The 16,270-nt window shown below is 35.2% G+C and overlaps 1 protein-coding gene across 8 annotated transcripts in view; it reads left to right on the forward strand.

Moving 5' to 3' along the window:
* LAMA2 (laminin subunit alpha 2) overlaps nucleotides 1–16,270 on the forward strand; it is a 614,828-nt gene that overhangs the window by 386,054 nt on the left and 212,504 nt on the right. For all 8 annotated transcript variants that reach the window (XM_045499528.1, XM_045499531.1, XM_045499530.1 and 5 more), the window contains 3 exons: nucleotides 3–183; nucleotides 3,032–3,168; nucleotides 15,781–16,017. In XM_045499528.1, the coding sequence (XP_045355484.1) occupies nucleotides 3–183; nucleotides 3,032–3,168; nucleotides 15,781–16,017 (555 nt within the window). The remainder of the gene's footprint in view (nucleotides 1–2; nucleotides 184–3,031; nucleotides 3,169–15,780; nucleotides 16,018–16,270) is intronic.

Below are 16,270 nucleotides of genomic sequence, written 5' to 3' on the forward strand. Positions count from 1 at the left end.
AGCCTGAAACCTTCGGCCTACAATCCGGAAGGGGGTGTGTTCCCTGCAATTGCAATTCCTTCGGGTCTAAGTCATTTGACTGTGAAGAGAGTGGTCAATGTTGGTGCCAACCTGGAGTAGCAGGAAAGAAATGTGACCGCTGTGCTCACGGCTATTTCAACTTCCAAGAAGGAGGCTGCACAGGTCTGTAAATAAGACTAAGCCCTACACATTCATTCTCTGGTTTTAGCATTTTTGCAGCGGTAGGAGTTCATTCTTGCAGGTTCCCGGAGATTTAAAGGAAGGGCACCTTGACAACAAATATATGATCCAAAATATTTAACTGAGTAAGTAAAGTATGCTTATTTTAAATAAACTAACAAATGGAATACATTGCAGGGTGAAACACTGCACTGTAAATAACTGCTTGCAAATACTCCATAAAAAATCCATCAGCAGATCTCAATTCTGCTGTGTCCCTTCCTGTCTGTGACCGCCAGTCAGCCCGTCAGTCACTCAAGGGCTCCTGTAGCTTGAAAGTCAAATGTTCAATTTTTCTTTTGCCAGTGTTCTCTAAGCTTAAACTTCACTCCCAAGTTAATACAGTTCAACTTTCTCTTTTCCTAGTGCAAAATTGGTACAAGGATCAGAGAAGTTAATATCTTTTTCTAGTACAAAAAATATCTTTTCATCTACTTTCATGTGCCTCGAAAACTATGATGTTCCCAGAAAGAAACAGATTAGCACTAGGTATTTGCTAGTTCTTGGGGAAATACAAGAAGGTTTCTAGCCATGATTTCTCTCAAGCAATATTCTCATATTCTTCCCACAAATCATGAAGTAAGAAAATAGGAATTAGCATACTACAAATGAAAATGAAGATTGAACATTACCTTGATTTATATGCTACTAATTTGGAATTGACCCTTATCCCAACATTCACTAGGTTGAGTATCACCTTTGCTTATTAAATTCACTTATTTAACACTGATGATACTCCTTTACTCTTGGTACCATGATAAATATGTGATAAGATTTTAAGACATTATTATTGACTATTGTTGCAAATGTATGTAAGTAGTGGCAGGAGTAATATTTCCAATTATTTTAAAAATGAGTATCTTATAGATATTCTCAACCAATTTCAATATATACTTTTTATTGCAAAGATAAGCCATTCTGTTATTCTGAATGTTATTGTACATCTTCTAAGAATCTGTATGTGATCCCTGAGTCATCATCTATATACACTAAAACATGTAAAGCTGGATTTTAAAATATACTGTTCTTTAAATCCAATTCTTACTAACAGTTCACTTAATGTGAATTAATAAAATGGTGCTATACACTCAAGTATATTCACTACCGGAAACTATAAATAAGACAAACAACATTATTTAAAATTATGCAATGATGATAACATTAGAAATGCAGACTTAGTAGCATTCAAATCCAGAGAAACAGACAAAAATCAGTCCCAAACAGGCAGGATAGCATTATGGTTGAGGGTATAACTTCACCAAATAGCTTGGATCAGTTTAGTGGCTCCACGGGCAACTAGTTATATGACCTGGTCTTGCTGTCTCTCTGCAAAATTTGTCTATTAACTTAAGAATGGTATCTGTCTCACTGGGTTTTTGTAAGAATTAGTTGAGTTAATGGCTCTAAAATATTTAGAATACTGCCTGGCACATAGACACCAGGTAAGTGTTTATCATTGTTATTATTATTAGCAATGTTTATTAGTATTCTGAATTGTGGTAAACATTCCGTTTGGGTAGGGGAAAACTAGCTAATTATTCAGGTCTTCTCCCTACTCAGTTTTATGATCCCATGGAAGAACTGCTTAGAGAATTTCTATCTGCAAGTAACAATTTGAACTGTCCCAAGACATTTTTTTAGCACATAAATTTGAACATAATATGAACTGTTTCTCTTCTTAATGAAGGTATGTATAAAATAAATCCTTTGACTTCAAATTATCAACGGCAATAAAAACAAAAACAACAGGTAAAATTTATTTGGCATTGATGTCAAATATTATGCTAAACGTTCTTCACAGCTGGTATGCTGTAGGCAATGATAATTGCAATCCCTTAAAAACTGAACTTAATCAAATATTCTAAATATATTTCATTTAAAGATTTCATCATCATATTACCAATTGAAAGATTTCTTGTAACATTAGTCTTCTGTTTGAATCTGAATACTTGGTGGTGTTTCTTCCTTGCTTACACTTCAGCTGGAAACACTCCACTGAAATATACTCAGTGCTGAGTCAGTAGCTGAGTCAACTATAGCTAATCAGTAGTGGACAGTCCTCATCTTAGATGACTTTGAAGCTCTTCTGAAGTCTCTTTTTTTTTTCTTTTTCAAATCTTATTTTTGTATTCTTTGAGAAAGTGCAGTGGATAGAGATATTTTCATTCTTCATATATCATATCATAGCTAAGAAAATGAAAAATCTATTGAAAAGAACAAAGCAGGTGGTAAAGAAACCTCAAAAATACCTTCATACACACACGTATGTGCACACACACACAGGGTCACATAAGTCAGTTATTTTTAATTTTTGCAAAACTGAAATGTCCTGATGTGTGACTATTAAACTACATACATGATATACTGAATTTAAGAAGCCTGTTAATTACTGGTTTTTATTATAAATCACAGTCATCAACAGGAAAGAAATATTAATCTACACAGGATAGAAAATTTAGTTATGCACTTGAAATAACTATAGAAACAAAATTTTAAACTTTATAGTATCTAGATATGGTTAGCATAGAATCTGATATACCACTTGTTTCTTTAAACTTAGTTGAAAACTAAAAATATTTTACCTTTTGAAATCATTAAATGAAATACAACATAAATTTATTGATCATCTCTGTGAGAAACACTTTTCTGTGATATAAAAGATGAATGAGGTCAGTTTTCACTTTCAAGGATCTTTAACCATAATATGGAAAATAAAACAAGAGAAATAAACTCAGCACTTCCTATCAAATTTTTACTGTTTTACTATTTTTTTTCCCTTTTACTTGTGAAGCTTGTGATTGTTCCCATCTGGGTAATAATTGTGACCCAAAGACTGGTCAGTGCATTTGCCCTCCCAATACCATTGGAGAAAAATGTTCTAAATGTGCACCTAACACCTGGGGCCACAGCATCACCACTGGTTGTAAGGTGAGTTAATTGCTTAATTTTCTCTGGTAATGAATGTTTCAAAACTTTTTTTTATTTTGTGAAAGCTTTATAGTTGGGAATTTCAAAAGCCAATATTACCTTATAAAACAATATAGAACTAACAGTATAGAGTGATTGCAGATACTGATCAGTATCTTACATTTCATTTTACTTCTGGGAAATATGAAGTAAGTACACATTTATGTATCTTTATTCATTATACCTACAAAAAAAAAAAGGAAAACGTAAAACCAGAAACAGGCAATAACTTCATACCTAGACACAATGAAATATTATCTGCAAAATACAAAAAATTAGGAACTAATTAAAGGAATTTGCCAAAAATCTATAGGAATTGCCCCTAAATTAGGACTAGGTTTCAGTTTTCAAGAAGCATTTGAAAGGATTCTGGGGAGTCATATTGACAACCTTTAGCTTGAAAAAATCCTCATTTTTCCCACGAGTGTACCTTAGAACGTGGCATGACTAGATTTACATTTCAAGAAATCTATCCAGCATCAGAGTTAAAGGTAACAGATACAGCTGTTGCAGAAATATTGACGAGAGAGAACAGAAGCTTGGACCCAGCCAATGAGCCTCCACGAAGATGCAGGGAGTAGGCTATGTTACAGAATTCTCACTGCTGTATGGCTTGGTGCACTCATAGTTTTGGAGGATAAGAGAGAAGTCTTAAGGATGAGTCCTGGGTTTTGCTTTGTAGGAAATTAAATGAGAGTATTTACTGCTAGAGGGATTATAGGTGACTCAAATTCAAGTAGGAAAGGTGATAAGTCCACAGGGTTTTTTGCGGGTTTTTTTTTTTTCAGCTTTTTGTGAGGTATTAACTAAATAAAATGCAATTACTCTATCTAAAGTGTTGAGTTTTGGGTGCCTGAAAGGCTCAGTCGGTTAAGTGTCTGACTTCAGCTGGTCATGTTCCCATGGCTCATGGGTTCAAACCCCGAGTTGGGCTCTGTGCTGACAGGTCAGAGCCTGGAGCCTGACTCAGATTCTGGGTCTCCCTCTCTCTCTGCCCCACCTCTGCTGGTGTTCTCTCTCTCTCTCTCTCTCTCTCTCTCTCTCTCTCAAAAATAAACATTAAACAAATTTAAACAAAATAAAATAAAGTGTTGAGTTTTGACCAATGATTACAGTTGTATAACCACCCTGATGCCTTCTTGTAGTTGGCTTCCCTTCCCCCACTTAGTCGCACCAGGAAACTATTGTTTCTCCTTCTATCACTATAGTAATGTCAGTTCCACAAATTCATAGAAATCAATTCATACTACATGTTATTGTTTGGGTTTTGTTTGTTTATTTGTTTGGGGGAATTATTCTTGGCCCAGCTTCCTTTATGCAGTATAATGCTTTTGTGATTCAACCACACTGTTGTATATGAGTAGTTTGTTATTTTTAATTGTTTAATAATTTTACATTGGATGATGTGCAATGACTTTTCAATTTATTTACTATTTAATGGGCATTGGGGTTACTTCTAGTGTGGTGCTATTATGAATAATTTTGCTATGAACATTAGTCTATAAGTCAAAAGCATGGGTGTAGACCTATGTTTTCATTTTTCATCACAAGAATACTCCACATCCTTACCAACATTTGGGATTTTGACTCTTTAATTTTAAGCATTCAGTTGGATGTTTATTTATATCCTTGCCTTTCTTTAATGTCCAGTGATATTGGGAATAATCTTATTTATTTATTTCCCATTTGTATATCTTCTTGCAAAGTGTCTGTACGAATCTTTTCTATTTGGGGTTGTTAATTTTCTCAGTAATGTGTTGTAAGAGTTCTTTATGTATTCTAGATAACAGTCCTTTAATATATTTATGTTCTGTAACCATTTTCTCCCAGTATACAGCTTGTGTTTTACTTCTGCTGTGGTATCTTCACCTAATTTTTATAAAGACTAGTTTATTATCCTTTTGTTTCATGGGTCATGCTTTTTATTTTCTAAGAAATGCACATTGGCTTAAGTCAAGATCTAGAGACATCTCTCCTATGTTTTCCTCAAGAAGTTTTATAGTTTTGGATTTTACATTTAGGTCCACATTGCATTTTCAATATTAATTTTTCTATATGGTTTGAGGTAAGGGTCAAAGTTCACCTTTTAATGGATATCCAATTTTTCCAACATCTTTTCTGAAAAGATTATTCTTCTTCCTCATTGAATTACTTTAGTTCCTTTGTCAAAATAACCTGGCACTATATGTGCACATACATTTCTGAACTCTATTCTGTTTCATTGGTCTATCTGTCCTTGTACTGACACTGTACTGTCTTGATCACTGTAGCTTTCTAGCAGAGCATGAAATTGGGTGGTATAAACTCTCCAACTGTCGTTCATTTCGAATACCTTTTGCACACGTTAGATCCTTTGCATTTTCATATAAATTTTTAAATCAGCTTCTCAATTTCTTTACCAAAAGCCTTCTAGACTTTGATGGGGATTATACTGAATCTACAGGTCAATTTGGGGAAAATTGACATTTTAAGAATATTAGATCTTCCAGTGTATCAATATGACATAAGTTTTCATTTACTTTTCTTTGTAATTTTTTTTTCTCAACAGCATTTTATAGTTTTTGGTGGGCAAGTCTTGTACATTTTATTACATTTATCATTGTGTTCTATATTTTTTTACACAAATGTTATTATTTATTTCACTTCAGTTTCCAACTGTTGCCAGAACAGAAAATGCAATTATTTTTATACAATTACTTTTATTTTTTTAATAGACTATATTTCTATATATTTTTTAGTAGCCTCTATGCCCAACTTGGAGCTTGAACTCACAACCCCACAATCAAGTGTTGCATGCTCTACCGACTAAGCCAGCCATGCACCCCATTCATTAACTTTCTATATTGACACCCTGCTAGAAGTTTATTCTAGCTATTTTTTGGTAACTTCACTAGGATTTTCTATGTAGACAATAATACCATCTGCAAATTGAGTTTTACTTCTTCTCTTCCAGCCCATGTAACTTTTATTTCATTTTCTTTGCCTATTGCAGTAAAATGTTGATTTGTAGTGGTGGGAGCAAATATCCCTGCCTTATTCCTTATGTTAAGTAGAAAGGATTAAGTCTTTTACAATTAAGAATAATGTTTACAAGGGGCGCCTGGGTGGCGCAGTCGGTTAAGCGGCCGACTTCAGCCAGGTCACGATCTCGCGGTCCGGGAGTTCGAGCCCCGCGTCGGGCTCTGGGCTGACGGCTCAGAGCCTGGAGCCTGTTTCCGATTCTGTGTCTCCCTCTCTCTCTGCCCCTCCCCCGTTCATGCTCTGTCTCTCTCTGTCCCAAAAATAAAATAAAAACATTGAAAAAAAAAATTAAAAAAAAAAAAAAAGAATAATGTTTACAAAAGTTCTTCATCAAACGCTCTTTATCAGTTTAAAGATGTTCCTCATATTCCTAGTTTATTAAGAACTTTTATCAAGAATATACGTCCAGTTTTGTCAAAAGCATTTTCTGCATCTATGGAGATGGTAATATAATTTTTCATTTTCAGCTGCTAATGTGGTGAATCATATTAATTGATTTTCAAATGTTGGTCCACCTTCACAATCCTTAGATAAATCCTGCTTGATCATGAGCGATTATCTACTTTAAATTATTTTAGATTATGTTTGTTAGCATTTTGTTAATGATCTCTGGGTCTGTTCATAAGGACTGTTAGTTCATAGTTTGTTTTTTCTTACAGTGTTATTGTCTGGTTTTGTTATTGGGGTACTGCTACCCTCATGAAATAGATTGGGAAGTATTCCTTTCTCATAGTTTCTGAGGAGTTTGCATAATCAATGAAATATAAAATAAAAATAGAGAAAAGCCAATGATGTCAGAAACTGGTTTTCTGCAATTATTAATAAAGTTGATGATACTCTAAGAAGACTGATCAAGAAAAAAAAAGATGAAAGAAATAATCAAAGTCAAGAATAAAGGAAGGGACATCATGAAGATCCTGCATACACTAAAATAATAATATGAAATAATATGAGCAACTGTAACCAATAAATTTGATAACTGTACGAAATAAACATTCTTTTGTTTACTTTGAGTTTAGTTTTCTCTTGTTTTCCAAGTTTCTTAAACTGAAAACTTAGGTCATTGACTTGAGATCTCTCTTCTTTACTAATATAAGCATTTTATTTTAAATTAAAATTTATTCCAGTTACTTTTTGGTAGCTTCAATATATATTCAACAAATATATTAAGTTTCCTTCCAGGCACTAATTTAGTTGCATACCTCACATTTTGATATATTGTTTAAATTTTCACCCTTAAAATATTCTTATTTATTTTACTACTTATTTTTACTCACTGTTCAGAAATATGTTGTATGATCATCATATATTTGGGGGTTTTAAAGATATCTTTCTGCTATTGACATCTAATTTAGTTCTGTATTGGTCTCAGAACATAATGCGTTTTATTTCAGTCCTTTTGAATTTATAGAGATTGGAATTATGTCTCGTAACAGTGTGCATTTGATTAATGTACATGAAAGCATCTTGTATTCTATTATTATTGGGTGAAATCTATACAAGCCAGTTATCCTTAGTGATTTTTATGTGTGCATATTCTATCAATAACTGAGGGTGTTTAACTATAATTATGATTTATCTATTTCTCTTTCAGTTCTCTCAGGTTTTGATTCATGTATTTTGAAGTGCTAATATTAGGCATATACTCATTTAGGATGATTATGTCTTTTTGAAAAGTTGATGCCCTTATCAATATGAAGCGTCCCTTTTATCCTGGGTAATATTTCTTGTGAAAAAAGAATACTTTTTCTGATAATCATATAGCCAGAGTTCCATCCTTCTTTTGATTGGTATTTATGTGGTATACATTTCTCCACACTGTCATTTATTCCATCTTTTTTTAAATATTTTAATGTGTCTCTTTTAGATAGCATATATTTAAATCTTTGTTATTGATATAATCTTAATTGGAACATTTCCATTTAATGTAATTATCCATATGATGGAGTTAAGTCTACATTTTCCTGTTTGCTTTGCCCCACCTGTTCTTGCTTTCTTTTTTCTTCTTGTCTTATTTTGGATTGAGTAATTTTTATAATTACATTTTATCTTCACTTTTGACTTATTAACTATATTTTATGTTTTTTGTCATCGCCTAGAGATAGATATTAACTTAATATTTTAATAGCTCAACATCTTAACTTTTCATAATGTATCTTAAAATAATATTATATACTTTAAATTTAGTGTAGAAACCTTACAAGAGTAAACCTCTAATTCCTGCTTACCCTTTTTGTTACTTCTTTTCTTGTCCTTTAAATTATTGTTGTCATACACCTTACTTCTATGTATTATATATCCTACAATATAATCTTATGATTCTGATTTAAATTTTTTTAATGTTTATTTTATTTTGGGGGGGGGGGATAAGGGAGGTACAACAGAGGGGGAGACACAGAATCTGAAGCAGGTTCCAGGCTCTGAGATGTCAGCATAGAGCCTAACACAGAGCTCATGACCTGAGCCAAAGTTGGATGCTCAACCTAGTGAGCCACCCAGGCGCCCTATGGTGATTTTGATTTAAATAGTTAATGGGGGCACCTGGGCGGCTCAGTAGGTTGAGTGTTCAACTTTGGCTCAAGCCACACTCTCTCATTTCATGAGTTCGAGCCTCACATCAGGCTGGCTGCTGTCAGCCTGTAGCACAGAGCCCACTTCATAACCTCTGTCCCCCTCTGTCTGCCCCTTCCCCACTTGTATTCTCTCAAAAATAAACATAAAAAAACCCTCAAAAATACATACATACATACATACATACATACATACATACATACATAGTCAATTTTCTTTTTAAAAGGCAAAAATGCTGCTTTTCTGTTTTCTATACATGTGTCAATTCCTGTGCTCTCTGTTACTTTGTGTACAGCCAAATTCTGTTTCATATCATGTTAGTGCTTCCATTAACTACATCCCTAATTATGACTATTATTATTTCTGGTAAGGTCTGCTCTCAATGATTCTTTCAATTTTATATGTTCAAAAACTGCGTTTTTCCTTCATTTTTCAAAGATATTTTTTCTAGATATAAAAGTCCTGGTTTTCAGGGGCGCCTGGGTGGCTCAGGCGGTTGAGTGACCAACTTCAGCTCTGGTCATGATCTCATGGTCCGTGAGTTCGAGTCCCGCATCGGACTCTGTGCTAACAGCTCAGAGCCTGGAGCCTGCTTCTGATTCTGTGTCTCCCTCTCTCTCTACCCCTCCCCCACTCATGCTCTGTCTCTCTCTCAGAAATAAATAAACATTAAACAATTTTTTTTAAGTCCTGGTTTTCAGCAATTTGATTATGCTGTCTTTTTGTGGTTTTCTTGTTTACTTCTCATATGGTAAGTTGGACCTGTTAGATCTGTGGGACCAGAGTTTTTATTAAATTTGGAAATCTTCCAGCCAGTATATCTTCAAATATTTTTCTCTTCTTTATCCTCATTGTCTCCTCATGGAACTCATGTATATGTTGGTCTGCTTGATATTTTTCCACAGTTGACTGAGATTCTGTTTGTTCTTTCATTCTTATTTTTTCTCTATTCTTTATTTTTGATAGTTTCTATTATTAAGTGTCTAAATTTACTGATTTTTTTTCTACAGTGTCTAATCTATTCTTAATCCAGTTGGTTACATAATAATTTTTCATTTCAAATTTTTCATCTTTTCATCTTTAAAATTTCTGGTTGGATTTTTTTATAGCTGTCATTTCTCTCCTCATTATATTCACATTTCCATTTATTCTTGAGAATATTTATAATATAAATATTAGCTTTTGCAGTGTAATTGTCTGCTAATTCCACCATTTCTTTTATTTCAATAGTATTCTTAATGGTTGACTTTTCTCCTGGTTATGTTTCTCTCCATGCCTGATCATTTCGATGTGGATGCCAGATCATTGTTGTACATTTTTCATTTTTTCACGTTGGTTTTGTTGTATTCTTTTAAGGAATATTAATCTTTATCTTGGCAAACAGGTTAATTACTCACTAATCACTTGGATCTGTTTGATACTTGTTTTTAAGTGTTTGGGGTTTTTGTTGTTTTGTTGTTTCGTTTTGTTTTTAGGGAGGATCTAGAGCACCCTTTAATCCAGGGATCATTTAGCGTCACTACTAAAGGGCTAAGTGCATTGAGAACGCTACCTGGTGCATTACTGTGTATTTCCACTCTGGCTGTTGGGGGTATGAATTATTTCAAGCTTTATGTGAATTTAGGAATTTTTAAGCTCATGCCTTTTCAGTGTTTTTTTTTTCTTTTTTTTTTTTCCTCAGCCACACAGAATTTTATCCCATGCATACACAGATCAGTACTCAGCCAAAGACTCAAGGGGACACTTCTGCAGATTTCTAGAATTCTCTCTGTATATAACTTTCTCATTTTTAAATTTTTTAAATTTTTTTTATATTTATTTTTGAGCGACAGAGGCAGAGCATGTGCAGGGAAGGGCAGGGGCAGAGAGAGAGACACTCACAGAATCTGAAGCAGGCTCCAAGCTCTGAGATAGCAGCACAGAGTCCCACACGGGGCGTGAACTTGTGAACTATTAGACCGTGACTTGAGCCAAAGTCAGATGCTTAACCTACTGAGCCACCCAGGTGCCCATAAATTTATTTTTTTAAGTTGTTTTTTTTTTTTTTTTGAGAGAGAGGCAGAGAGAGTGTGTGCATGGGGAAGAGGAAGAGAGAGAGGGAGAGAGAATCCCAAGCAGGATCTGTGTTGTTAGTGCAGAGCCCCATGTGGGGGCCTCAATCTTGTGAACCATGAGATCATGACCTGAGCTGACATCAAGAATCAGATGCTTAAACAACTGAGCCACCCAGGCACCCCGACTTTCTCATTCTTTAGACACGTATTTTATTGGCCCAATAAATTCTGTCTCAGCATCTCTATACTCTATGTTTCTCAACCCAGTTATAGTGCAGGGCTTCATTTGGGTTCTTCTTTTATGGGTTGCAGCCTAGAAACTTCCTTTATATACTTCTTTGCTTTTCTTCTCTCAGAAATCACAGTACTGTGCTTCCTGGCATTCGGTCTAAAAATAGTTGTTTCTTATTTTTCATTTTTTAGTTTTTGGTTTTGTCGGTTAGCAGCTTAAAAGACAGAAGATAAACCAAGTGAGTGCTTTAAAAACTAAGAGACTGGGGTCTCCTGGGTGGCTCAGTCAGTTGGGCGTCTGACTTTGGCTCAGGTCATGATCTCGTGATTCATGGGTTAGAGCCCCGCATTGGGTTCTGTGCTGACAGCTCGGAGCCTGGAGCCTGCTTTGGATTCTGTGTCTCCCTCTCTCTCTGACCCTCCCCTGTTCATGCTCTGTCTCTCTCTATCTTTCAATAATGAATAAATGTCAAAAAAAAATTTAAAAACAACTAAGAGACTGTTTAAAGAGAAGAAATATTTTTTGTGTGTCAAATGTAACACAGGTCAAATAGGATTAGGGCTGGCCTGTGTCCATTAAGAGCGGCAAATAAGGGCATTTTTTATGTTAATGAGAGTTGTTCTAATTGGTCACATTGGGTTGGAGATTATTGGAACGTCATGACCAAGTGTGACCTGTTTGACTCCATGGTGGTATACTATAGTGATGTAAACTGTTTTTTTCCACTGATTTAGCACACATGCAAGGTCTAATCATCTCTACATATATGATAAAACATTTGAATACACTGGTCCAGAATACATAATCTAGAGGCAAACAGGAGTATTGGTGATTGTTCAAGGAAATATAGATACATGACTTCAATTACCTATATTATTAGATTAAATTAAATTTTAATTTAAATTAAATTAAATTTTAAATTAAATTAAAAACTAGACAGGACACTCATTTTTCTATTGCCAATGGCACTATTAAGTTTGAACTACATTTTTAGAAACAAAACAAAATTTCTCAAGAGTTCCAAAGTTTTTTGTAAGTATGAACAGTGTTATAAGTTTTGGTGACTGACTTTTTCATTTTCACCTTTAATCCAAGCATCTGCCCCATCCCTTGGACTCATGAATAAGCCATAAGTAAACTTAAGAGGGTTCTATTCTATTCACAAAATACTGCAATGTGGCCAAGCTCTAATAATCTTCCGAAATTAAAGCTGATGCCTAATGTGGATACAAATCAGGATGGAATATAAACCAAGTTTCCTTAGAAAAAAAATTGTAGTTCTATGTTTGATACTGTTATTTTTACTGGTTGTTGGATAAACATTATGTTTATTGGAGTTGGTTGAAAATGTTTTATTACTTTGAACCACTGTTAAAAATCTACATTTCTGAATAGCTACACACTTCATCATTATGAACAATCACAAAAAAATACATAGAGTCCTCACAAATATTTATGAGCATGTATTCTACCACCGAAAAACTTTGGATGATTATAATCTAAATGAACAGTGATTTGAGATTTACGGCTTCCCTTTCTTTGTGTCATGCATAATTTCTCTGTGTTGAGGTGTGAGGACACACATCATTTGAGCTTTCAGTGAAGTAGAATACAAAGCCAGCCATCTTTCACTAGCAGGGGAATAGTGCATAAATCCTCTATTGCTAAATAAACATTACATCTAATTATGATTTAAGTGTGATGTTGGCCATAGTACTATCCAAACATATGGTTAATGGTCCCTTTTAGTCTCCACTATAACTTCCGGAATAAACTTCCTGATTTGGAAAGGCCCCGTGTCTGCTTGTGTAGTCATCTAATCTTTAAGAATTAGTGCTTTGGTATTATATAACAAATGGGGTAGCAGACACTTCATGTTTTAGTTAAAGGATAAGAATGTCTCATAAGACCTTTTAAAATTTATTACATGACTGCAGTTTCCATAACGTATCATAATTTTCTGTTTCTAATTATGGCCCATTTTATTAAGTGAGCCAAAAAAAATCATTGAAGTCAAAGTTAATTATCCTTGTTTTGAAATCACATTCTAAATCTGATGTTCTATAAAGATGACTTCGGTGGAGTGACAGCAGTGGGTTTATTCTATTCTTAGGAAACTATGTCTACATTTATTATATAATAAATAATCGCATTTTGGATCTTTAGGCTTCAAATAACTTTTAGTAGGATTTTTTTTTCTGGATAACAAAGAAGTCAGAAAAAAACTTAATCACAGAGATTAACCCCAAAGGAGGCCTGGTGATTATTTCAGTGTCAGAATCTGCAAAGATACTTCACCAAACATTTGGACAGGAAAGATGATTGAAGAAGCTGGTGATTATATATCACATCCTAGAAAGAGTCGTCTCCTAAGTAAACTGCTACGGGCAGGAGCAGGGGCAGGAGTGTCCCCAGTAGTGGTGGACATAAGAATTAAGCTGAGCAATGAAAGTGTAGGAAACGCAAAGGAATATCCACCTAGACTTGGATCTGGGAATTTGGCAAGTTGCAATGCGTATAAGTCTGCATAGAGCTACAGATCTAAGAAGGATAATAAAACAGCACCAAAAAGAATCGGGTCATCGATGACGTACAAACACTGTGTGAGGGAAGACTCAGACACAACGAGAGGTGGCACCCACATGGGTACCAAGTCAGGACCCGCTTATAAGACAGAAACCACAAGTTATTTCAACAGGGAAAATAGAATATAAAGAATTGTTAACTGGTAATAGGTCATTAGTTCCTAAAAAAGGATAAGAAGAGATATATGGGGTCCTGAAGTAGCAGGTACAAAAGTGAAGCTACTATTTCTAGGCTGAGTGAGGGTGAACAGAGTTTGCGGGTAAGTACTGGTCTATAGAAGCTGTCCACCGCTGTTGCAGGTAGTGAGCAGGCCGGAGCTATTGGTCACATTCAGAGCATATGTGCAGACTAAAGCTACTCAGAAAGTTGCCTATGGGGAGAAAGTCCCTTTTGGGCCTGAAGGCCCAAATGAAGTTCTTTCTGGGCTACCGGGCTCCGATGCCAAATAGTAAAATAGTAATCATGACAATAGTGATGAAGAACCAGAACCCAGGACAGAAGTGTCTTCCCTCCACTGGGGCCTTATTAGGTCTCTCTCGGGCCCACTGTTGACTAGGCCTAAACTTCTGCTACCTAACCACGGAGAAATGTCTACAGGGTCTAACTACAGTATCATAAAGCAGGGTAAGGAAGAGGGAACTGAGAGCTCAGAGACGGTACTTTGGTCATTGGCACTGCTGATCTCTGAAAATGACTTATTCCAAGCTCCTAATGGCATTTTAGAAGCCTGCTTGGCTTTTTCATTAAATTGCAATGAGATATGAGCTCTGTAAATCAAGAGCAGAAAGCCTGAAAAGAATGTAAGACGAAAAGACACATGGATGAGTAGAAATTGAAGGTGAGTGAGATGAAATAAATTATGGAAACTCAGCTAAAAAAGCAATAGTGTAATTAAAAATGCATTGGTGGCATATACATAGGAGAGAATTTTCACTATGTAAAATGGGCACTATAAAATGGTCAACAAATTTGAGAGGCAAATAGAAAACTACAGAAAATATTAGGTCCTAATATTACAGATTTTGCAAACAGACACAAGTGGTATACTTTAAGAATTGCAGGTGATTCTGAAGAAGAAAATTGGTAAATTAGAACAGAACTAGGGGCACCTGGATGGCTCGGTCGGTTTAGCTTCCGACTTCAGCTCAGGTCATGATCTCACTGCTCATGAGTTTGAGCCCCATGTCAGGCTCTGTGCTGACAGCTTGGAGCCTGAAACCTGCTTCAGATTCTAATCTCTCTCTCTCTCTCTCCCTCTCTCTCTCTCTCTCTCTCTCTCTCTCTCTCTCTCTCTCTCTCTCAAAAATAAATAAATAAACTTAAAAAAAATAGAACAGAACTAAAAATTTCAATCAAAAATAATTTTGTTCTCAAACTAAAAGAACTTTAACAGATTCCAGTAAATTAATAAAAAAGACTCAAACTTTTAAAAATTCTAGCAAAACTTTGAATTACCTAAATAAAGAGAACAAGCTTATGCATGCCAAGGAAGAAGAAAATAGGTTAGCAGCAAAGCCCCTCAAATCAGGCTCATTTGCAAAACTAAATGTCAGAAAAGTGCATTCTAGATGTCACTTGCCTGAGTCCTCTCAGCTTCCCCAAATCTGGTTTGGGAGTCTGTATGTTCTCAGAGACTTCTGCACTTCTATTATGTAATTCTTATTTCATGCTGTTATATATATACTCACTTGTCTCCTTCTGTTAGACTGTGAGATAAGTCTCTTTACAACTTTAATTCTGTAAAAATGAGATGATAAGGTAGAATGACTTTGTCTAAACTTCACTCTTTGAAACAGAAAGCGGTTGAAGGAAACCCATACCTAACTCCTCTTCCTTGCCACAAAAAAAAAGACAGAAACAAACACATTTTATTTCTTATTCGATAGGATTATGTTTTCTGAACAGTCATCTGTTTTAGTAAATGCAGGAAACGATTTTAATGTTATGTTCACTGATGTTTCCCAAGTGACTAAACTAGAACAGTACAAAGCATATAACAGACACATGATTAATATGTATTTAATGGAAGCAGAGAAACATTCGAATTAAAATTTTAAGATATTTCCCATGAAATGGTGTTAATGGTTGCTGTTTTTATCTCCTCCATAGGCTTGTAACTGCAGCGCAGTAGGATCCTTGGATTTCCAATGCAATACAAACACAGGCCAATGCAACTGTCATCCCAAATTCTCTGGTGCAAAATGTACAGAGTGCAATCGAGGTCACTGGAACTTCCCTCACTGCAGCCCCTGCGAGTGCTTCCTGCCGGGTACTGATGAAAGGACCTGCGATTCAGAGACTAAAAAGTGCTCCTGTATGGATCAGACAGGGCAATGCACCTGTAAGGTATGTGCTGCTGACATACGGTAAGGAAAGATTTCCCTGGATTCTATTTCCATTGCTTAATTTTAACTTCAGTCTCCGTTATTCATGGACTTCACGGCATTAAACAAATAAACAAAAATTCATTACTAGGCACAGTTTTTATTCATATATGTTCATTGGCATACACATACACATATTGGCATAATAAGTTCTCTTTAAGAACTTCTTTTTAGGGGCACCTGGGTGGCGCAGTCGGTTAAGCGTCCGACTTCAG

Source organism: Leopardus geoffroyi, chromosome B2, assembly GCF_018350155.1.
Source record: "Leopardus geoffroyi isolate Oge1 chromosome B2, O.geoffroyi_Oge1_pat1.0, whole genome shotgun sequence".
In the NCBI taxonomy this organism is placed as follows: Eukaryota; Metazoa; Chordata; class Mammalia; order Carnivora; family Felidae; genus Leopardus; species Leopardus geoffroyi.